Below are 25,485 nucleotides of genomic sequence, written 5' to 3' on the forward strand. Positions count from 1 at the left end.
ATCCCTTCCCCACCCCATCCAGAAAACCCGTAAGCAATTTAATTTTTTTTTCTTTAACGCTTAAAAACTTACCTGGATAACCCCAAGTAACTATAAGACAGACAGACAGACAGACAGACAGACAGACACACACACACACACACACACACACACACACACACACACACACACACACACACACACACACACACACACACACCAATATCATTCACCGAAACAGAGGTGGATCCTGGGAGCACGCCATTTTACCTTCTGAAATCAGAATTATGGAGATAAAGACAAACACGCACATATGTCAATATAAAATTAGAACCCTGTTTCGAGGAAGTCCACAATACAAGCCTCTAAACTAATGTCACCCGTAACCGATATTAGAGTACGTAGTCATATGAAACCACAAATACAATTGAGGAAACCGAACTCACCGCCAGGGTTCCATGGTGCATCTCCAACACTACGCCTCTTCTTTGCACGGGATTTGAACACAGGCTCTTCATCCTCTGATTCCAATGAAGGGTAAACTGCATGCACCAGAGGCATACCCCCTTGATAAGACATCAAAAAATTTGGTTCAAAGTGCTTCGCTTACCAGAAGCTACGTACATGAATGCACGCATGCACTAACAAGTGCATCTACAGTGGAAACTATCTCAACAAAACGATTAAGTTTGAAGGCATTTGTTTGTTACAAAGATGAGTTTGTTTTCGTAGAAATATGATCATTCAGATGGAAAACACTGTAAATTGCAGACAAAGATGGCATGAACAAACAGGGAGGTGAGTGCGGACATATAACAAAACAAGACCGAAAGTCTAACAGCGACGTAGCCGGGCTTGTTTGATACTTTAGTTGAAGAGGATAGTATGACCTGGGTGGAGATACCAGTTGGCAAATAATGCAAGTATTAAATTATTTTGAAGTACTCTAAGTCTCCAAGCTGTCTGTCACCATGGAAGTGAAGAGATTGCATTGAGACACTGGTTTATTCTATATGTTGGTCAGTTAGTCAACATGATCAAGGTGACCTCAGCACCATCCCGACACGCACCACTGTGTGTGTTACAGAATGAGGTGTTTTATGGCAACCAGAGTGCAAATCCTGCCACCAACCTCCTTGAGAGAGGACCTAGTGAGTTTGTACTCATTTTGCCGACCTCGAAAGGATGACAGGCTGAGTCAACCCCACCTGGTGTTAATTCAACAGCTGACCGGGATTCAAACTCAGGACCCTCGGATCCCAAGCCCTCCACCCTAACCGTTAAGCCAACACCAGGCTTAGGGTGGTTGGAGGCAGTCATAAAAATGCTTCAATGCTTGAAGAGCCCTTAATTAAAGTTTTAATTATATATGATCTGGGGGGCATGTACCCCTGTTTACCCCAGTTTTCAACCCCCCCCCCCCCCCCCTTCATATATCATCACCCTGTCATAATTTCAGTTCCCCCCCAAACATCAAGTGTGATAATTTGCCCCAACCAGGTATATGATGTAATATATGAACGTTCCGTAAAGGGCGTTGAAAGAAACATAACTGGCAAAGTCAAATGGCATTACATTCTACCTTCCAGAAGTGTAATTGTCGGCTATAAAACTCACCCAATATATAGGATAAATATGTGAGGGACATACACACATACGGAGACAAATGCTGTAAACACAGGAACCAAACATTTACACCGTAAAAAAATCGTTTGTTTAATCACAAATTTGCGAGTTCTGAAAGCCTCTTTGCAAGTTTGAAGAAGAGGAAGAAGCACTAATATATTTATTCACACAGCAGTTTGAACGGAAACATTTATTATCCTACAACAGTAGAAACCCTTTAGAAGGACACGGAACGAGCATACAAAATTATATATACAGAAGTGATAATTTGCGAAGCAATATAAAAATATATAAAACTACACAGAAACAACCCACAAACAACAACAACCACAGCCACGATAACAATCGAGTGTTATAAAATATCCTTATTTTCACGTGTTTTACTTCATGTGTTTCACGTGTTTGTGTTTCACACTGAATGAAAAACTTAAGGGTAGAGCATGCAGATTGTGATACATGACAGGTTCAATGATATGTCTGGCCTGAATGGAATATAGGAATCAAAATGGCGGTGTGTGGAGTCAGCTGTCGTACCACCGTAATGACATCACATCACCCCTATCATGTGACCAGATCCTCAGCTCTGATTGGTGTATGTTTGAGAGGACATACATACATACATATATATACATACATACATACATACATACATACATACATGCACTGTTCTAGACGGCTTTGCCCAATGGGATACGCTGAAAAAAAAAAAAAATCACCTGTCACAAGTACAAGTAATACTCCAGTCTGAGCTCTTCTTAAATAAATCGACAACTTTGCTTTAAGAAAGACATCTGTTTCAGGGTAGTTGCACAAGCAATCATCAGCATTTAGGCGAGCTACAACATTCCGATCAGTTCAGCATCCTTTGTTTCCATCCATCTGATATACTTCTCCAACACCGACACAAGCAGTGGATGGAGGGGCCACTAAGTTTGACCATGTCATTCATTGGTTTCTCCATTTCACCCTCCAAAACAATTTGCCCTACCCTCAACTTTGTTGTAAAGATGTTGGTCATTGTGCACTCATCCTCCATCTGTAACCATTAATTTAGGACAAGTTATGGGCCCTCTACCCCATCCAGCAAATTTAGTTTCTCCACATCAAACTTAAGATGATGAGTGGTGTCATCTTCTGGTTGGAGGAGTTCCTCATCTTTTTTTTTTTGTTTTTTTTGTTTTTTTGTATACTGAATCGAGGCTCGTGAAAGAGCTAACATTTATTTCACAAACAAATCAACCAGACAAACAAAATATACAAAAAGAGGGAGCGGAAGACAAGATGGGGAGAGAAGGGGAAGCACACAACCACAACATTTGAGAGCAGGGAGAAGTGTGGGAGGGAGAGGGCTTGGGGGCAGGAGGCGTGGGAAGGGGAGCGGGGGGGGAGAGCTATAAAACACAAGGGGACCGAAATTAGCGGGGGTAGAAAAGATCAAGGTTTTGGATGGGGGAGGATAAGAGATGGTGGTGAACAGCTGTTTTAAAGACCTGGAGGGTGGAGTGGGATTGAAGAGAGTGAGGGAGTTTGTTCCAGAGGCGGGAGAAAAGAGGAATGAAGGAGTGAAGGTGAGCAGAAAGTCTTGATTTTGGCAGTTTAACCATAAGAGGGTTGCAGGCAGATCTTGTGCGACCTGTAGGAATATTTGGTGGACAGAGCCCAGAGAGGGCTGGGGGGGGCAAGGCCAGAGAGGAGTCGGTAGAAGACGGAAAGACCACCAACCTGCCTGCGGTGAGTGAGTGAAAGGCCCTTGGAGTTAGCTTCATCACGGGAGATTCCAATGATTCTGAACGCTTTGGTTTCAACAGCGTGAAGACGGGCTAGGTGTGAGGTAGGAGCACCAGACCAGAGGGGAGAGCAGTATTCCATAGAGCTGCGGATGAAAGCCTTGTATGTGGTGAGGAGCTCAGGTGTGCCAAGGAAGGACTTCGCACGACGGAGGATGCCCAGTCGGCGACTGGCTTTGGAGGCCAGATTTGAAATGTGGTTTTCCCAGGAAAGATCATGGCAAATAGTGAGACCCAAAAGCTTGAGTGACAGAACTTCTTGGAGAGGATTATTCAGAAAGTGGATGGGAGGGTTTTCCAGTCGGTCTTTTCGGAGAGACATCGTAAGAGTGTGAGATTTATCAGGATTGAAAGACATGTTCCATTTGTTTGCCCAGTCTGTGATTTTGTCCAGGTCTGCAGAGAGTGAGGAGGCTGCAGACTGCCGATCTGAGGGATGAGGAATGGAGCGACAGAGAGTAGAGTCGACAGCAAAGAGATAGAGAGGATTTTCAAGAGAGTCAGAGAGATCATTGATGAAGACCAGAAAAAGCACAGGGCCCAGAACACTACCTTGAGGAACTCCAGCCTGAACAGGAAGAGAAGATGAGAGAAACCCATTCAGGGCCACACGTTGACTACGACCAGAGAGGAAGTCCGCCAGCCATGCGTGGAGATTTCCATGGATACCAAAGGAGGAGAGTTTGGTGAGCAGAGCAGGGTGCCAGACCGTATCGAAGGCACGTGAAATGTCAAGGGAGACAGCTCTAATTTCCTGTTTGGCGTTGAGGACCTCCATCCATTGTTGAGAAAGCAGAAGCAGCATGTCCAGAGTAGAGTGACCAGGTCTGAAACCAAATTGATGATCAGAGATCAAGCCATTGGAGAAGAGGAAAGATTTCATATCTGAAGCAATGATGGATTCCATGACTTTGCTGATAATTGGGAGAAGGCTGATTGGTCTGTAGTTGCTGGGATCTGTTTTTGCACCTTTTTTGTGCAAAGCGGTGATGTTGGCTGATTTCCAAGCAGATGGCAGATGACCTTGAGCAAAAGAGAGGGTGAAGAGAACAGAAAGAGGGAGTGAAAGAGCGGAAGAACATGATTTTAGGACCCGTGGGCTGATGCCGTCAGGACCAGTTGCAGAATCAGAGTCGAGGGTTGACAGAAACTTTTCCACCTTGTCAGGAGGAAAGGACACAGAGTCCAGGAGCAGCTGGGTACGACTGGGTACGGTGGGTACAGAGAGGGATGGGTTTGGGACACAAGATTTAGAGGCAAACACAGAGTTGAGGCATTCAGCTTTTTCACGTGCGGAGTCAGCCGTTAAGCCGTTTGAGGTGAGGGAGGGGATGGAGGGGGAACAAACACCAGAAACAGATTTGACCAGACGCCACCAGGATTTGGAAGAGGGAGACAGATAAGAGAGTTCGGTCTTGAGAACGGTGAGATATTGTTTCCTGGCTCTCCTGAGGGTGGACACACACTTGTTTCGGGCTTTGTGAAAGGAAATGAGATTTCCTTCCGTTGGATTTGCTTTCCAGGAGACGAAAGCAAGTTGTTTCAGGGCAACAGCCTCACCACAACATTCCGTGTACCATGGACGGGAGGAAGGGTATGACAACTGAAGACGAGATGGGATAAATCTGTGCATGAGAGAGAGCAATTTACTTTGAAAGAATTCCCAGGATGAGTTGATGTCAGAGGCGGTAGAGATGGGAGACCAGTCCAGATGATTGATGGCTGCTTGAAGACCGTGCCAGTTGGCCTGAGTGAAATGCCAGACTCGCCGACGCTGAGGAGGCTCTCTGAGAATGGTCAGAGAGATGTCCACTTTGACAAGCACATGATCAGATGAGCCGATTGGAGCAGAAGAAGAGCAGCAGACATTTTCAGGGAAGTTTGTCATAACCAAATCCAGAAGAGAAGATGCTCCGTTGACTGAGATCCGGGTCGGGAAATTGACAGATTGTGTCAGTCCCAGTGAGTCGCAGAAGTCCTTTGCTGAAGAGCCATGGCTGGTGAGAGAGGTACCCACACCCAGCCAACTGGCATGGTGACAATTGAAATCACCACATATGAGGAAGAGAGAGTTGGGATGGGTAGATAGAAGTTGGTCCATATTATCAGACAGCGAGATGTAGATGGAGTCATCGCTGTTTGGTGGACGGTACAACACACATATGAACAAAAGGTGGGAGCGAAGGGGAAGCCGTAGCCAAAGGTATTCCTGGGGGTGAGGTGGAGAGAGGGCAGTGGAGGGCGAGTGAGGAAGAGAGTTTTTTATAAAGATAGCAACCCCACCTCCAGGACGAGGCTCAGGTCTATCATACCGGAGGAGGGAGTAACCTGGGAGAGATACCAAGACATCAGAGACATCATGAAGGAGGAAAGTTTCTGTTAAGCAGATCACATCTGGTTTGTCAGAAGCAACCTGTATGGAGAGATCAGTCAAGTTTGAGCGGAGGCCCCGGATGTTTGAGGTCCATACCGTTAATGAGGTCCATATCTATTATCAATTGGCAAGGACGGCCCAATCATCTGTTACGGATTCGTCACTTCCGCTGTTGTGGTTTTCACCCACTTGACATATTTCTGATATTATGTATTATTATTATTCTCAAAAGGTTTATTATTCAGGAACAGCTATCTAAAGTTTAAAAGGTTAACTTAAAATGATACAGGAAACCGAACCGGGAGACGAGGAGGTGAAGAGGAAGAGAGGGCGCGAGCAAAGTTGGAGAAGACGCGTGACATCATCAAGGCTCCATAGCGAGGCTGGTCTACCGAAAGTCGTGAGGGAATTTTGAGTTCCTTGAAGGGACATCCGGCGATAGGAATTATCGCTGGAGTGGAAAATCTGCATAGTCAGATTTGGGCGCTGAGATTTCGACGAATCCTCGCCTAGTCGCATCGGCTCAAGTAAGAGCCGTCGGCCATTTTGAACCCCGCGCTTCGGACACCTACAAAGGTTTTGCCTCGCGTCATCTTCACCCCAACATCCTACCATTTGTCGGGGATGTGTGTGTGCGACCGCTTCGTCTCCAATTACGTTGCGGTTCGCTGAGTGATCGGTGAAGGTGCCCCTCTGAAGGGCGCCGTTGTGCAGTTTCGGCGGGGCGATCACCATTGTCAACTGTACGCGATTCGAATATCGACTGGAGAGCGAGATTCGGGCTTCGACTGGATATCGTTCTAGCGACCGCTGGAGCGAGTCACATTCGCCTTGGGAAAAGTTATAGGGACATTGAGGAGTGTCTTGTTCACTCGCTGGGAGCGCAGTGAGTTATATGACTTTATTGATGGTATATAGAGTATAGGTATATAGAGAAATCTTAATTGCCATTTGTTGTACCGTTATTCCTGTGTGATTTTCAATATATTATTTGTTCATTTATAATCATTGGTGTGGTTTCACTATTGATTTCTAACACAGAGTAACATATTTTTCTGCCGTGGCTCCTCTCAGGGTTCGGAGGTGTCGGCTATAAAACTTGGAAAACTTGGCAGACCAGGAGATCGTAGAGGAACACGTAACAGAAATTGGGGGCTCGTCCAATTCACTCATGGGCTCGGAATTGGGTCTTAGTCCGGGATAGAATTCCCTAGCATTCCCAAATTTTCCAATTTTGGAATATTTTCCAACATTCCCAAATTTTTCAAAAATATATATATATATATTTTTTTTTTTTGGGGGGGGGGGGGGGGGGAATTAGTGTGAAGGTTAACAGGTGCTAACGGATAGTCACCATGGAGTTTGACGCAGAGAAGTTTGCAGCGACCCCTAGTGAGGCACAGTTCCGAGCGTGACTAAAATCTGAACTTTTGGAGATTGGCCAAACAGACTAACAGATTGGCCAACCAGACTAAAATCGGAGATTGGCCAAACATTTTAGCTTGGAGGTCCAAGCTAAAATGAAGAAAACAGAGATGCAGACAGTGGTGATATAATCTATGGTGGAACTAGGAACATGGAGAGAGGGAGCCTTGGATTGGTTCCCAGAAGAACAAGAAAATGTGGAGCTCCAAAAAACGGAGATGCATTGCAGAGCCAGGAAAGGTTAAAAGCACAGGAAAGAGAACTCCAGGAAAGGTTAGAAGAGAAAAAAGCAGAGGAAATGAGAGAGGAAAGAGAACTCCAGGAAAGGTTAGAAGAGAAAAAAACAGAAGAAAGGAGAGCGGCAAGGGAACTCGAAGCAGAGGAGAGAAAAGCCGAAAGGGAGTTAAAGGACCGTGAAATGGGGCTTCAGCAGGAAATTAAAGTCAAGGAGCTGGAGTTAAGGACAGAACGGGGAGAGGTGCCATCCATGCCGACGGGTTCGACAACTAGTCAGAACACCTGGGATGTTGGCAGACATGTTAGGCTGGTTCCACTCTTCAATGAAAAGGAGGTAGCCAAGTTTTTTTTTTTTACACTTTGAGAAAGTGGCTCGAATGCTAAAATGGCCGGAGGAGTCCTGGACCATGTTAGTGCAAAGTGTTCTGGTGGGTAAAGCTCAGGATATTTATTTGGCTTTACCAATTGAGCAATGTGCAGATTATGAGCTAGTGAAGAAAACCATTCTCAAAGCCTATGAATTGGTCCCTGAAGCTTACCGGCAAAAATTCCGGAACGCCAGGAAGAGGGAGAGTGAGACATGTGGAGTTGGCCAGAATGTAAGAAACCATGTTTGATCGGTGGTGTGATTCAAAAGGGGTTGGGAAAGACTTTGAACTATTACGACAATTGATCCTGGTGGAGGATCCTGGTGGAGGGATCCTGGTGGACCCACTTGACATATTTCTGATATTATGTATTATTATTATTCTCAAAAGGTTTATTATTCAGGAACAGCTATCTAAAGTTAAAAAGGTTAACTTAAAATGATACAGGAAACCGAACCGGGAGACGAGGAGGTGAAGAGGAAGAGAGGGCACGAGCAAAGTTGGAGAAGACGCGTGACGTCAAGGCTCCATAGCGAGGCTGGTCTACCGAAAGTCGTGAGGGAATTTTGAGTTCCTTGAAGGGACATCCGGCGATAGGAATTATCGCTGGAGTGGAAAATCTGCGTAGTCAGATTTGGGCGCTGAGATCTCGACGAATCCTCGCCTAGTCGCATCGGCTCAAGTAAGAGCCGTCGGCCATTTTGAACCCCGCGCTTCGGACACCTACAAAGGTTTTGCCTCGCGTCATCTTCACCCCAACATCCTACCGATTGTCGGGGATGTGTGTGTGCGACCGCTTCGTCTCCAATTACGTTGCGGTTCGCTGAGTGAGCGGTGAAGGTGCCCCTCTGAAGGGCGCCGTTGTGCAGTTTCGGCGGGGCGATCACCATTGTCAACTGTACGCGATTCGAATATCGACTGGAGAGCGAGATTCGGGCTTCGACTGGATATCGTTCTGGCGACCGCTGGAGCGAGTCACATTCGCCTTGGGAAAAGTTATCGGGACATTGAGGAGTGTCCTGTTCACTCGCTGGGAGCGCAGTGAGTTCTGACTTTATTGATGGTAAAAAGAGTGGACTCTTAATTGCCATTTGTTGTACCGTTATTCCTGTGTGATTTTCAATATATTATTTGTTCATTTATAATCATTGGTGTGGTTTCACTATTGATTTCTAACAGAGAGTAACATTTTTCTGCCGTGGCTCCTCTCGGGGTTCGGAGGTGTACCGAGACCAGGAGATCGTAGAGGAACACGTAACACATCTCATAAGAAACTTTTCTTCGTCTCCTAGATTAATGAACAAGGCATCATCTGCTAAATAAATCATGTCCTTGAGAGTGAAGAAAGTGGGGAAGGTCACATTGTCTGTACATCCTCGAACACTGCTTCTGTATCGATTCTCGCATTCAGCTGTTTTTCCAGCACCATCAGCTGAATTTATGACATGGCTTTTATTGTCAAGTACAAGACAGCAATTTCTCTGTCAAATATGACCGACCCATCTGCGGGGAGGGATGGGCATTAATCCAGAAATTTGACAGAGTAACAGGACCCTTGCAATGAAATCCGAGAAGAGCTCCTGCCTCAAACTTTCCTCAAACTCATAGACACCCTTACAAACACATTGGTGAAGAAATTTCTTGGTAAGGAATTTGTTCCCAGATTTCCCAGATTTCTGATAATATTCCCTGACTATCAACAACCCAGGCCTTGTTCGAGTTGTTACATTGCAAGAAGAGTCTTGAGGTTAACAAGATCAAAGTAGTGCGGCTGCTTTGACTAAAAATGCAAAGAGGGGCACTTTTGTGACACCCACTTGCAATATTGAAAGATATCCAAAAAAAATGTGGAAGGATGACGTCTACAGACTCATTATCGCAGCAACACAATTCACTGACTATTTTAAATTCCCAAATGCCACACCTCTGTTTATAGCACCACCGCCATCCAGTTGATGTTTTGAACGTGGACTGAGAATTAATCTCTCACCAAGATGCTCATCTGCAAATCATCAGTCCCAGATACAGGATTACCTTCGATTATACACTACGAGAGCAATAGCAAGACTGCTTTTAGATTTGCATCATCGGATTTTCACATCATATTGTGTCAGAGTCCTTCACCAGAGTCAACCTTGTGGACAAAGACTTGCAGATGTTGCTCTCATTTATTGAATGTTAGTCATGATTTGTGTCAACTCATATTGAAGACAGTGGGACCAATTTACCTGTGCTATTACTTTCTTGAATGTTTCTATTGTACACAGCTCCTTTCCTATGCCATCTCCAGGCGCTGCATAACGTCATTGCCGTGCACCGAAGGGGGCTCGGCAATGACGCACGCTGAAAGGGAGTACTCAGTTTTCACTCTGGTTGTTTTCTTGTTTTCTTTCTTGTTACTTGCAAAATCGAAGATTTTTCAAGAATATTGGTCGGTTGTGTTTGTGGTTCTGTCTGTCTGTCTCTGTCTGCATGTCTGTTTGTTACTTGCCGGAAAAGATTCCGGCAAGTATGTTGATCTGTTCGTTTGTTACTTGCCGGAAAAGATTCCGGCAAGTATGTTGATCTGTTCTCGTTTGTTTGTTACTTGCTGGAAAAAAATTTTCCGGCGAGTATGTTGATCTGTTCGTTTGTTTGTTACTTGCCGGAAAAGATTCCGGCAAGTATGTTGATCTGTTCGTTACTTGCCGGAAAATTTTTTCCGGCAAGTATGTTGATCTGTTCGTTTGTTACTTGCCGGAAAAATTTTCCGGCAAGTATGTTGATCTGTTCGTTTGTTACTTGCCGGAAAAAATTCCGGCAAGTATGTTGATCTGTTCGTTTGTTACTTGCCGGAAAAATTTTCCGGCAAGTATGTTGATCTGTTCGTTTGTTTGTCTGTCTGTCTGTTTGTCTGTCTGTTTGTCTGTCTGTTTGTCTGTTTGCAGCACTGCGTCTACACCGTTGCACGGAGAATCGCCAAACTTTGCACACATAATGGTCTTGCCCTCTAATATACTGTGCCTCAATGATGACGTCATCAGTGACGTGGTTCGGCCGCCATCTTGGATAAACCGAATAAATTTGCACCTCTATATCTCCGAAAGTACTGAACAGAAAAAATTGAGACATGGCTCATTGTAAAGAACTCTCCATGGGGAATAAAATATGTTAATGATGACGTCATATGTCACGTGGTCGGCCGCCATCTTGGAAAAACGGCAAAAATTTGCACCACTATATCTCCAAAAGTGCTGAACAGAAAAAATTGAGACATGGCTCATTGTAAAGAACTCTCCATGGGGAATAAAATATGTAAATGATGACGTCATCAGTCACGTGGTTCGGTCGCCATCTTGGAAAAACGGCAAATCGTTGCGCCACTATATCTCCAAAAGTGCTGAACAGAAAAAATTGAGACATGGCTCATTGGAAAGAACTCTCCATGGGGAATAAAATATGTTAATGATGACGTCATATGTCACGTGGTCGGCCGCCATCTTGGAAAAACGGCAAAACTTTGCACCACTATATCTCCAAAAGTGCTGAACAGAATAATTGAGACATGGCTCATTGTAAAGAACTCTCCATGGGGAATAAAATATGTTAATGATGACGTCATCAGTCACGTGGTCGGCCGCCATCTTGGAAAAACGGCAAAACTTTGCACCACAAAATCTCCAAAAGTGCTGAACAGAAAAAATTGAGACATGGCTCATTGTAAAGAACTCTCCATGGGGAATAAAATATGTTAATGATGACGCCATCGGTCACGTGGTTCGGCCGCCATCTTGGAAAAATGGGAAAACTTTGCACCACTATATCTCCAAAAGTGCAGAATGGAAAAAATTGAGACATGGCTCATTGTAAAGAACTCTCAATGGGGAATAAAATATGTTAATGATGACGTCATATGTCACGTGGTTCGGCCGCCATCTTGGAAAAACCGAAAAATTGTGCACCTCCATATCTCTGAAAGTGCTGAATAGAAAAAATTGAGACATGGCTCATTGTAAAGAACTCTCCATGGGGAATAAAATATGTTAATGATGACATCATAGGTCACGTGGTTCGGCTGCCATCTTGGAAAAACCGAAAAACGTAGCACCTCCATATCTCCAAAAGTGCTGAATAGAAAAAGTTGAGACATGGCTCTTTGTGAAGAACTCTCCATGGGGAATAATATATGTTAATGATGACGTCATCTATCACGTGGTTCGGACGCCATATTTGTCTTAAATGGCCGATAAAAGAGTACATTCCGGCTAGTTCTCGGTCTCTGACCGATTTTTCATTTGTCTGTTTGTCTGTTTGTCTGTTTGTCTGTTTGTCTGTCTGTTTGTCTGTTTGCAGCACTGCGTCTACACCGTTGCACGGAGAATCGCCAAACTTTGCACACATAATGGTCTTGCCCTCTAATATACTGTGCCTCAATGATGACGTCATCGGTGACGTGGTTCGGCCGCCATCTTGGAAAAACCGAATAAATTTGCACCTCTATATCTCCGAAAGTACTGAACAGAAAAAATTGAGACATGGCTCATTGTAAAGAACTCTCCATGGGGAATAAAATATGTAAATGATGACGTCATCAGTCACGTGGTTCGGTCGCCATCTTGGAAAAACGGCAAAACGTTGCGCCACTATATCTCCAAAAGTGCTGAACAGAAAAAATTGAGACATGGCTCATTGGAAAGAACTCTCAATGGGGAATAAAATATGTTAATGATGACGTCATATGTCACGTGGTCGGCCGCCATCTTGTTTGTCTGTTTGTCTGTTTGTCTGTTTGTCTGTTTGCAGCACTGCGTCTACACCGTTGCACGTAGAATCGCCAAACTTGGCACACATATTGGTCTTGCCCTCTAATATACTGTGCCCAAATGATGACGTCATCGGTCACGTGGTTCGGCCGCCATCTTGGAAAAACCGAAAAAATTTGCACCTCGATATCTCAAAGTGCTGAACAGAAAAAATTGAGACATGGCTCATTGTGAAGAACTCTCCATGGGGAATAAAACATGTTAATGATGACGTCATCAGTCACGTGGTTCGGCCGCCATCTTGGAAAAACCGAAAAACTTTGCACCTCTATATCTCCGAAAGTACTGAACAGAAAAAATTGAGACATGGCTCATTGTAAAGAACTCTCCATGGGGAATAAAATATGTTAATGATGACGTCATATGTCACGTGGTCGGCCGCCATCTTGGAAAAACGGCAAAACTTTGCACGACTATATCTCCAAAAGTGCTGAACAGAAAAAATTGAGACATGGCTCATTGTAAAGAACTCTCCATGGGGAATAAAATTTGTTAATGATGACGTCATATGTCACGTGGTTCGGCCGCCATCTTGGAAAAACCGAAAAACTTAGCACCTCTATGTGTCCAAAAGTGCTGAATAGAAAAAATTGAGACATGCCTCATTGTAAAGAACTCTCCATGGGGAATAAAATATGTTAATGATGACGTCATCGGTCACGTGGTTCGGCCGCCATATTTGTCCTCAATGGCCAATAAAAAAGTACATTCCGGCAAGTCCTCGGTCTCTGACCGATTTTTCATTTGTCTGTCTGTCTGTCTGTCTGTCTGTTTGTCTGTCTGTTTGCAGCACTGCGTCTACACCGTTGCACGTAGAATCGCCAAACTTTGCACACATATTGGTCTTGCCCTGGAATAGACTGTGCCCAATTGATGACGTCATCGGTCACGTGGTTCGGCCGCCATCTTGGAAAAACCGAAAAACTTTGCACCACTATATCTCCAAAAGTGCTGAACAGACAAAATTGAGACATGGCTCATTGTAAAGAACTCTATGGGGAATAAAATATGTTAATGATGACGTCATCAGTCACGTGGTCGGCCGCCATCTTGGAAAAACGGCAAAACTTTGCACCACTATATCTCCAAAAGTGCTGAACAGAAAAAATTGAGACATGGCTCATTGTAAAGAACTCTCCATGGGGAATAAAATATGTTAATGATGATGTCATATGTCACGTGGTCGGCCGCCATCTTGGAAAAACGGCAAAACTTTGCACCACTATATCTCCAAAAGTGCTGAACAGACAAAATTGAGACATGGCTCATTGGAAAGAACTCTCCATGGGGAATAAAATATGTTAATGATGTCATATGTCACGTGGTCGGCCGCCATCTTGGAAAAACGGCAAAACTTTGCACCACTATATCTCCAAAAGTGCTGAACAGAAAAAATTGAGACATGGCTCATTGTGAAGAACTCTCCATGTGGAATAAAATATGTAAATGATGACGTCATCAGTCAAGTGGTTGGCCGCCATCTTGGAAAAACGGAAAAAAATTTCACCTCCATATCTCCGAAAGTGCTGAATAGAAAAAATTGAGACATGGCTCATTGGAAAGAACTCTCCAGGGGGAATAAAATATGTTAATGATGACGTCATCAGTCACGTCGTTCTGCTGCCATCTTGGAAAATTCGAAAAACTTTGCACCTCCATATCTCCGAAGGTGCTGAATAGAAAAAATTGAGACATGGCTCATTGGAAAGAACTCTCCATGGGGAATAAAATATGTTAATTATGACGTCATCGGTCACGTGGTTCGGCCGCCATCTTGGAAAATCCGAAAAACGTTGCACCTCTATCTCCAAAAGTTCTGAACAGAAAAAATTGAGACATGGCTCATTGTAAAGAACTCTCCATGGGGAGTAAAATATGTTAATGATGACGTCATATGTCACGTGGTCGGCCGCCATCTTGGAAAAACGGCAAAACTTTGCACCACTATATCTCCAAATGTGCTGAACAGAAAAAATTGAGACATGGCTCATTGTAAAGAACTCTCCATGGGGAATAAAATATGTTAATAATGACGTCATAGGTCACGTGGTCCGGCCGCCATCTTGGAAAAACCGTAAAACCTAGCACCATATCTCTGAAAGTGCTGAATAGAAAAAATTGAGACATGACTCATTGTAAAGAACTCTCCATGGGGAATAAAATATGTTAATAATGACGTCATAGGTCACGTGGTTCGGCCGCCATCTTGGAAAAACCGTAAAACCTAGCACCTCCATATCTGTGAAAGTGCTGAATAGAAAAAATTGAGACATGACTCATTGTAAAGAACTCTCCATGGGGAATAAAACATGTTAATAATGACGTCATCGGTCACGTGGTTTAGCCGCCATCTTGGAAAAACCTAGCACCTCCAGATCTCCAAAAGTGCTGAATAGAAAAAATTGAGACATGGCTCATTGTAAAGAACTCTCCATGGGGAATCAAATATGGTAATGATGACGTCATCAGTCACGTGGTTCGGCCGCCATCTTGGAAAAACCGAAAAATTTTGCACCACTATAGCTCCAAAATTGCTCAACAGAAAAAATTGAGACATGGCTCATTGTAAAGAACTCTCCATGGGGAATCAAATATGGTAATAATGACGTCATCGGTCACGTGGTTTAGCCGCCATCTTGGAAAAACCTAGCACCTCCAGATCTCCAAAAGTGCTGAATAGAAAAAATTGAGACATGGCTCATTGTAAAGAACTCTCCATGGGGAATAAAATATGTTAATGATGACGTCATCGTTCACGTGTTTCGGCCGCCATATTTGTCCTAAATGGCCGATAAAAAGTAAATTCCGGCAAGTCCTCGGTCTCTGACCGATTTTTCATTTGTCTGTCTGTCTGTCTGTCTGTCTGTTTGTCTGTCTGTTTGCAGCACTGCGTCTACACCGTTGCACGTAGAATCGCCAAACTTTGCACAAATATTGGTCTTGCCCTGGAATAGACTGTGCCCAATTGATGACGTCATCGGTGACGTGGTTTGGCCGCCATCTTGGAAAAACCGAAAAACTTTGCACCTCTATATCTCCGAAAGTACTGAACAGAAAAAATTGAGACATGGCTCATTGTAAAGAACTCTCCATGGGGAATAAAATATGTAAATGATGACGTCATCAGTCACGTGGTTCGGTCGCCATCTTGGAAAAACGGCAAAACGTTGCGCCACTATATCTCCAAAAGTGCTGAACAGAAAAAATTGAGACCTGGCTCATTGTAAAGAACTCTCCATGGGGAATAAAATATGTTAATGATGACGTCATATGTCACGTGGTCGGCCGCCATCTTGGAAAAACCGAAAAACTTTGCACCACTATATCTCCAAAAGTGCTGAACAGAAAAAATTGAGACATGGCTCATTGTAAAGAACTCTCCATGGGGAATAAAATATGTTAATGATGACGTCATCAGTCACGTGGTCGGCCACCATCTTGGAAAAACGGCAAAACTTTGCACCACAAAATCTCCAAAAGTCCTGAACAGAAAAAATTGAGACATGGCTCATTGTAAAGAACTCTCCATGGGGAATAAAATATGTTAATGATGACGTCATCAGTCACGTGGTTCGGCCGCCATCTTGGAAAAACCGAAAAACTCTGCACCTCCACATCTCCAAAAGTCCTGAATAGAAAAAATTGAGACATGGCTCATTGTAAAGAACTCTCCATGGGGAATAAAATATGTTAATGATGACGTCATCAGTCACGTGGTCGGCCACCATCTTGGAAAAACGGCAAAACTTTGCACCACAAAATCTCCAAAAGTCCTGAACAGAAAAAATTGACACATGGCTCATTGTAAAGAACTCTCCATGGGGAATAAAATATGTAAATGATGACGTCATCAGTCACGTGGTTCGGGCGCCATCTTGGAAAAACGGCAAAACGTTGCGCCACTATATCTCCAAAAGTGCTGAACAGAAAAAATTGAGACATGGCTCATTATAAAGAACTCTCCATGGGGAATAAAATATGTTAATGATGACGTCATATGTCACGTGGTCGGCCGCCATCTTGGAAAAACGGCAAAAATTTGCACCACTATATCTCCAAAAGTGCTGAACAGAAAAAATTGAGACATGGCTCATTGTAAAGAACTCTCCATGGGGAATAAAATATGTTAATGATGACGTCATCAGTCACGTGGTCGGCCGCCATCTTGGAAAAACCGAAAAACTTAGCACCTCCATATCTCCGAAAGTGCTGAATAGAAAAAATTGAGACATTGCTCATTGTAAAGAACTCTCCATGGGGAACAAAATATGTTAATGATGATGTCATCGGTCACGTGGTTCGGCCGCCATCTTGGAAAAACCGAAAAACTCTGCACCTCCACATCTCCAACAGTCCTGAATAGAAAAAATTGAGGTATGGCTCATTGTAAAGAACTCTCCATGGGGAATAAAATATGTAAATGATGACGTCATCAGTCACGTGGTTCGGTCGCCATCTTGGAAAAACGGCAAAACATTGCGCCACTATATCTCCAAAAGTGCTGAACAGATAAAATTGAGACATGGCTCATTGTAAAGAACTCTCCATGGGGAATAAAATATGTTGATGATGATGTCATATGTCACGTGGTCGGCCGCCATCTTGGAAAAACGGCAAAACTTTGCACCACTATATCTCCAAAAGTGGTGAACAGAAATAATTGAGACATGGCTCATTGTAAAGAACTCTCCATGGGGAATAAAATATGTTAGTGATGACGTCATCAGTCACGTGGTCGGCCGCCATCTTGGAAAAACGGCAAAACTTTGCACCACTAAATCTCCAAAAATGCTGAACAGAAAAAATTGAGACATGGCTCATTGTAAAGAACTCTCCATGGGGAATAAAATATGTTAATGATGATGTCATATGTCACGTGGTCGGCCACCATCTTGGAAAAACGGCAAAACTTTGCACCACTATATCTCCAAAAGTGCTGAACAGAAAAAATTGAGACATGGCTCATTGTAAAGAACTCTCCATGGGGAATAAAATTTGTTAATGATGACGTCATATGTCACGTGGTTCGGCCGCCATCTTGGAAAAACCGAAAAATTTTGCACCTCCATATCTCTGAATGTGCTGAATATAAAAAATTGAGACATGGCTCATTGTAAAGAACTCTCCATGGGGAATAAAATGTTAATGATGACGTCATCAGTCACGTGGTTCGGCCGCCATCTTGGAAAAACCGAAAAACTTTGCACCTCTATATCTCCGAAAGTACTGAATAGAAAAAATTGACACATGGCTCGTTGTAAAGAACTCTCCATGGGGAATAAAATATGTTAATGATGACGTCATCGGTCACGTGGTTCGACCACCATATTTGTCCTCAATGGCCAATAAAAAAGTACATTCCGGCAAGTCCTCGGTCTCTGACCGATTTTTCATCTGTTTGTCTGTCTGTCTGTTTGTCTGTTTGCAGCACTACGTCTACACCGTTGCACGTAGAATCGCCAAACTTGGCACACATATTGGTCTTGCCCTCTAATATACTGTGCCCAAATGATGACGTCATCGGTCACGTGGTTCGGCCGCCATCTTGGAAAAACCGAAAAAATTTGCACCTCGATATCTCAAAGTGCTGAACTGAAAAAATTGAGACATGGCTCATTGTGAAGAACTCTCCATGGGGAATAAAACATGTTAATGATGACGTCATCAGTCACGTGGTTCGGCCGCCATCTTGGAAAAACCGAAAAAATTTGCACCTCCATATCTCCAAAAGTACTGAACAGAAAAAATTGAGACATGGCTCATTGTAAAGAACTCTCCATGGGGAATGAAATATGTTAATGATGACGTCATAGGTCACGTGATTCGGCCGCCATCTTGGAAAAACGGCAAAAAAATTGCACCGCTATATCTCCAAAAGTACTGAACAGAAAAAATTGAGACATGGCTCATTGTAAAGAACTCTCCATGGGGAATAAAATATCTTAATGATGACGTCATCAGTCACGTGGTCGGCCGCCATCTTTGAAAAACGGCAAAACTTTGCACCACTATATCTCCAAAAGTGCTGAACAGAAAAAATTGAGACATGGCTCATTGTAAAGAACACTCCATGGAGAATAAAATATGTTAATGATGACGTCATCGGTCACGTGGTTCGGCCGCCATCTTGGAAAAACCGAAAAACTTTGCACTTCTATATCTCCGAAAGTACTGAACAGAAAAAATTGAGACATGGCTCATTGTAAAGAACTCTCCATGGGGAATAAGATATGTTAATGATGACATCATCAGTCACGTGGTCGGCCGCCATCTTGGAAAAACGGCAAAACTTTGCACCACGAAATCTCCAAAAGTGCTGAACAGAAAAAATTGAGACATGGCTCATTGTAAAGAACTCGCCATGCGGAATAAAATATGTTAATGATGATGTCATATGTCACGTGGTCGGCCGCCATCTTGGAAAAACGGCAAAACTTTGCACCGCTATATCTCTAAAAAGTGCTGAACAGAAAAAATTGAGACATGGCTCATTGTAAAGAACTCTCCATGGGTAATAAAATATGTTAATGATGACGTCATTGGTCACGTGGTTCGGCCGCCATCTTGGAAAAAGTTTGCAACTCTATATCTCCGAAAGTGCTGAACAGAAAAAATTGAGACATGGCTCATTGTAAAGAACTCTCCATGGGGAATAAAATATGTTAATGATGACGTCATCAGTCACGTGGTTCGGCCGCCATCTTGGAAAAACCTAAAAACTTTGCACCTCCATATCTCTGAAAGTACTGAATAGAAAAAATTGAGACATGGCTCATTGTAAAGAACTCTTGATGGGGAATAAAATATGTTAATGATGACGTCATCAGTTACGTAGTTCGGCCGCCATCTTGGAAAAACCGAAAAACCTACCACCTCCATATCTCCCAAAGTGCTGAATAGAAAAAATTGAGACGTGACTCATTGTAAAGAACTCTCCATGGGGAATAAAATATGTTAATGATGGCGTCATAGGTCACGTGGTTCGGCCGCCATCTTGGAAAAACCGAAAAACGTTGCACCTCCATATCTCCAAAAATGCTCAATATAAAAAATTGAGACATGGCTCATTGTAAAGAACTCTCCATGGGGAATAAAATATGTTCATGATGACATCATCGGTCACGTGGTTCGGCCGCCATATTTGTCCTAAATGGCCGATAAAAAAGTAAATTCCGGCAAGTCCTCGGTCTCTGACCGATTTTTCATTACTTGCCGGAAAAGATTCCGGCAAGTATGTTGATCTGTTCGTTTGTTACTTGCCGGAAATTTTTTTCCGGCAAGTATGTTGATCTGTTCGTTTGTCTGTTTGTCTGTCTGTCTGTCTGTCTGTTTGCAGCACTGCGTCTACACTGTTGCACGGAGAATCGCCAAACTTTGCACACATATTCGTCTTGCCCTGGAATAGACTGTGCCCAATTTATGACGTCATCGGTCACGTGTTTCGGCCGCCATCTTGGAAAAACCGAAAAACTTTGCACCTCTATATCTCCGAAAGTGCTGAATAGAAAAAATTGAGACATGGCTCATTGTAAAGAAATCTCCATGGGGAATAAAATATGTTAATGATGATGTCATATGTCACGTGGTCGGCCGCCATCTTGGAAGAACTGCAAAACTTTGCACCACTATATCTCCAAAAGTGCTGAACAGAAAAAATTGAGACAAGGCTCATTGTAAAGAACTCTCCATGGGCAATAAAATATGTTAATGATGACGTCATATGTCACGTGGTTCGGCCGCCATCTTGGAAAAACGGGAAAACTTTGCACCACTATATCTCCAAAAGTGCAGAATGGAAAAAATTGAGAGATGGCTCATTGTAAAGAACTCTCCATGGGGAATAAAATATGTTAATGATGACGTCATCTATCACGTAGTTCGGCCGCCATATTTGTTCTAAATGGCCGATAAAAAAGTACATTCCGGCAAGTCCTCGGTCTCTGACCGATTTTTCATCTGTCTGTTTGTCTGTTTGTTACTTGCCGGAAAAATTTTTCCGGCAAGTATGTTGATCTGTTCGTTTGTCTGTTTGTTACTTGCCGGAAAAATTTTCCGGCAAGTATGTTGATCTGTTCGTTTGTTTGTCTGTCTGTCTGTTTGTCTGTCTGTTTGTCTGTCTGTTTGTCTGTTTGCAGCACTGCGTCTACACCGTTGCACGGAGAATCGCCAAACTTTGCACACATAATGGTCTTGCCCTCTAATATACTGTGCCTCAATGATGACGTCATCAGTGACGTGGTTCGGCCGCCATCTTGGATAAACCGAATAAATTTGCACCTCTATATCTCCGAAAGTACTGAACAGAAAAAATTGAGACATGGCTCATTGTAAAGAACTCTCCATGGGGAATAAAATATGTTAATGATGACGTCATATGTCACGTGGTCGGCCGCCATCTTGGAAAAACGGCAAAAATTTGCACCACTATATCTCCAAAAGTGCTGAACAGAAAAAATTGAGACATGGCTCATTGTAAAGAACTCTCCATGGGGAATAAAATATGTAAATGATGACGTCATCAGTCACGTGGTTCGGTCGCCATCTTGGAAAAACGGCAAATCGTTGCGCCACTATATCTCCAAAAGTGCTGAACAGAAAAAATTGAGACATGGCTCATTGGAAAGAACTCTCCATGGGGAATAAAATATGTTAATGATGACGTCATATGTCACGTGGTCGGCCGCCATCTTGGAAAAACGGCAAAACTTTGCACCACTATATCTCCAAAAGTGCTGAACAGAATAATTGAGACATGGCTCATTGTAAAGAACTCTCCATGGGGAATAAAATATGTTAATGATGACGTCATCAGTCACGTGGTCGGCCGCCATCTTGGAAAAACGGCAAAACTTTGCACCACAAAATCTCCAAAAGTGCTGAACAGAAAAAATTGAGACATGGCTCATTGTAAAGAACTCTCCATGGGGAATAAAATATGTTAATGATGACGCCATCGGTCACGTGGTTCGGCCGCCATCTTGGAAAAATGGGAAAACTTTGCACCACTATATCTCCAAAAGTGCAGAATGGAAAAAATTGAGACATGGCTCATTGTAAAGAACTCTCAATGGGGAATAAAATATGTTAATGATGACGTCATATGTCACGTGGTTCGGCCGCCATCTTGGAAAAACCGAAAAATTGTGCACCTCCATATCTCTGAAAGTGCTGAATAGAAAAAATTGAGACATGGCTCATTGTAAAGAACTCTCCATGGGGAATAAAATATGTTAATGATGACATCATAGGTCACGTGGTTCGGCTGCCATCTTGGAAAAACCGAAAAACGTAGCACCTCCATATCTCCAAAAGTGCTGAATAGAAAAAGTTGAGACATGGCTCTTTGTGAAGAACTCTCCATGGGGAATAATATATGTTAATGATGACGTCATCTATCACGTGGTTCGGACGCCATATTTGTCTTAAATGGCCGATAAAAGAGTACATTCCGGCAAGTCCTCGGTCTCTGACCGATTTTTCATCTGTCTGTTTGTCTGTTTGTCTGTCTGTCTGTCTGTCTGTTTGCAGCACTGCGTCTACACCGTTGCACGTAGAATCGCCAAACTTTGCACACTTATTGGTCTTGCCCTGGAATAGACTGTGCCCAATTGATGACGTCATCGGTGACGTGGTTCGGCCGCCATCTTGGAAAAACCGAAAAACTTTGCACCTCTATATCTCCGAAAGTACTGAACAGAAAAAATTGAGACATGGCTCATTGTAAAGAACTCTCCATGGGGAATAAAATATGTTAATGATGACGTCATATGTCACGTGGTCGGCCGCCATCTTGGAAAAACGGCAAAACTTTGCACCACGAAATCTCCAAAAGTGCTGAACAGAAAAAATTGAGACATGGCTCATTGTAAAGAACTCTCCATGGGGAATAAAATATGTTAATGATGATGTCATATGTCACGTGGTCGGCCGCCATCTTGGAAAAACGGCAAAACTTTGCACCACTATATCTCCAAAAGTGCTGAACAGAAAAAATTGAGACATGGCTCATTGTAAAGAACTCTCCATGGGGAATAAAATATGTGAATTATGACGTCATCAGTCACGTGGTCGGCCGCCATCTTGGAAAAACTTTGCACCTCGATATCTCCGGAAGTGCTGAATAGAAAAAATTGAGACATGGCTCATTGTAAAGAACTCTCCATGGGGAATAAAATATGTTAATGATGACGTCATCGGTCACGTGGTTCGGGCGCCATCTTGGAAAAACTTTGCACCTCGATATCTCCGGAAGTGCTGAATAGAAAAAATTGAGACATGGCTCATTGGAAAGAACTCTCCATGGGGAATAAAATATGTTAATGATGACGTCATCAGTCACGTGCTTCGGCCGCCATTTTGGAAAAACGGCAAAACGTTGCACCACCATATCTCCAAAAGTGCTGAACAGAAAAAATTGAGACATGGCTCATTGTAAAGAACTCTCCATGGGGAATAAAATATGTTATTGATGACGTCATCGTTCACGTGTTTCGGCCGCCATCTTGGAAAATCCGAAAAGGTTAGCACCTCTATCTCCGAAAGTGCTGAATAGAAAAAATTGAGACATGGCTCATTGTAAAGAACTCTCCATGGGGAATAAAATATGTTATTGATGACGTCATCGTTCACGTGTTTCGGCCGCCATATTTGTCCAAAATGGCCGATAAAAAAGTACATTCCGGCAAGTCCTCGGTCTCTGACCGATTTTTCATTACTTGCCGGAAAAGATTCCGGCAAGTATGTTGATCTGTTCGTTTGTTTGTCTGTCTGTTTGTCTGTTTGTCTGTCTGTTTGTCTGTTTGCAGCACTACGTCTACACCGTTGCACGTAGAATCGCCAAACTTTGCACACGTATTTGTCTTGCCCTCTAATATATTGTGCCCAAATGATGACGTCATCGGTCACGTGGTTCGGTCGCCATCTTGGAAAAACCGAAAAACGTTGCACCTCTATATCTCCAAAAGTAATTAACAGACAAAATCGAGACATGGCTCATTGTAAATAATTCTCCATGGGGAATAAAATATGTTAATGATGACGTCATCGGTCACGTGGTTCGACCGCCATCTTGGAAAAACGGCAAAACTTTGCACCACTATATCTCCAAAAGTGCTGAACAGAAAAAATTGAGACATGGCTCATTGTAAAGAACTCTCCATGGGGAATAAAATATGTAAATGATGACGTTATCAGTCACGTGGTTCGGTCGCCATCTTGGAAAAACGGCAAAACGTTGCGCCACTATATCTCCAAAAGTGCTGAACAGAAAACATTGAGACGTGGCTCATTGTAAAGAACTCTCCATGGGGAATAAAATATGGTAATGATGACGTCATATGTCACGTGGTCGGCCGCCATCTTCAAAAAACGGCAAAACTTTGCACCACTATATCTCCAAAAGTGCTGAACAGAAAAAATTGAAACATGGCTCATTGTAAAGAACTCTCCATGGGGAATAAAATATGTTAATGATGACGTCATCAGTCACGTGGTCGGCCGCCATCTTGGAAAAACGGCAAAGTTTGCACCACGAAATCTCCAAAAGTGCTGAACAGAAAAAATTGAGACATGGCTCATTGTAAAGAACTCTCCATGGGGAATAAAATATGTTAATAATGACGTCATAGGTCACGTGGTTCGGCCGCCATCTTGGAAAAACCGAAAATTTTTGCACCTCCACATCTCTGAAAGTGCTGAATAGAAAAAATTGAGACATGGCTCATTGTAAAGAACTCTCCATGGGGAATAAAATATGTTAATGATGACGTCATCGGTCACGTGGTCCGGCCGCCATCTTGGAAAAACCGAAAAACTTTGCACCTCCAGTGCTGAATAGAAAAAATGAGACATGGCTCATTGGAAAGAACTCTCCATGGGGAATAAAATATGTTAATAATGACGTCATCGGTCACGTGGTTCGGCCGCCATCTTGGAAAAACCAAAAAACTTAGCACCTCGATATATCTCCGGAAGTGCTGAATAGAAAAAATTGAGACGTGGCTCATTGTAAAGAACTCTCCATGGGGAATAAAATATGTTAATGATGATGTCATCGGTCACATGGTTCGGCCGCCATATTTGTCCTAAATGGCCGACAAAAAAGTAAATTCCGGCAAGTCCTCGGTCTCTGACCGATTTTTCATCTGTTTGTTACTTGCCGGAAATTTTTTTCCGGCAAGTATGTTGATCTGTTCGTTTGTTTGTCTGTCTGTCTGTTTGTCTGTCTGTTTGTCTGTCTGTTTGTCTGTTTGCAGCACTGCGTCTACACCGTTGCACGGAGAATCGCCAAACTTTGCACACGTAATGGTCTTGCCCTCTAATATACTGTGCCTCAATGATGACGTCATCGGTGACGTGGTTCGGCCGCCATCTTGGAAAAACCGAATAAATTTGCACCTCTATATCTCCGAAAGTACTGAACAGAAAAAATTGAGACATGGCTCATTGGAAAGAACTCTCCATGCGGAATAAAATATGTAAATGATGACGTCATCAGTCACGTGGTTCGGTCGCCATCTTGGAAAAACGGCAAAAAGGTTGCGCCACTATATCTCCAAAAGTGCTGAACAGAAAAAATTGAGACATGGCTCATTGGAAAGAACTCTCCATGGGGAATAAAATATGTAAATGATGACGTCATCAGTCACGTGGTTCGGTCGCCATCTTGGAAAAACGGCAAAACGTTGCGCCACTATATCTCCAAAAGTGCTGAACAGAAAAAATTGAGACATGGCTCATTGGAAAGAACTCTCCATGGGGAATAAAATATGTTAATGATGCCATCATATGTCACGTGGTCGGCCGCCATCTTGGAAAAACGGCAAAACTTTGCACCACTATATCTCCAAAAGTGCTGAACAGAAATAATTGAGACATGGCTCATTGTA

The 25,485-nt window shown here is 43.2% G+C and overlaps 1 protein-coding gene across 23 annotated transcripts in view; it reads right to left on the bottom strand.

The window, feature by feature from the left end:
* LOC137424988 (histone lysine demethylase PHF8) overlaps positions 1 to 25,485 on the bottom strand; it is a 158,552-nt gene that overhangs the window by 44,479 nt on the left and 88,588 nt on the right. For all 23 annotated transcript variants that reach the window (XM_078776175.1, XM_078776165.1, XM_078776170.1 and 20 more), the window contains exon 18: positions 426 to 521. In XM_078776175.1, the coding sequence (XP_078632301.1) occupies positions 426 to 521 (96 nt within the window). The remainder of the gene's footprint in view (positions 1 to 425; positions 522 to 25,485) is intronic.

The sequence above is a fragment of the Myxine glutinosa genome, chromosome 4 (assembly GCF_964187855.1).
Source record: "Myxine glutinosa chromosome 4, kmMyxGlut1.1, whole genome shotgun sequence".
NCBI classification, from domain to species: Eukaryota; Metazoa; Chordata; class Myxini; order Myxiniformes; family Myxinidae; genus Myxine; species Myxine glutinosa.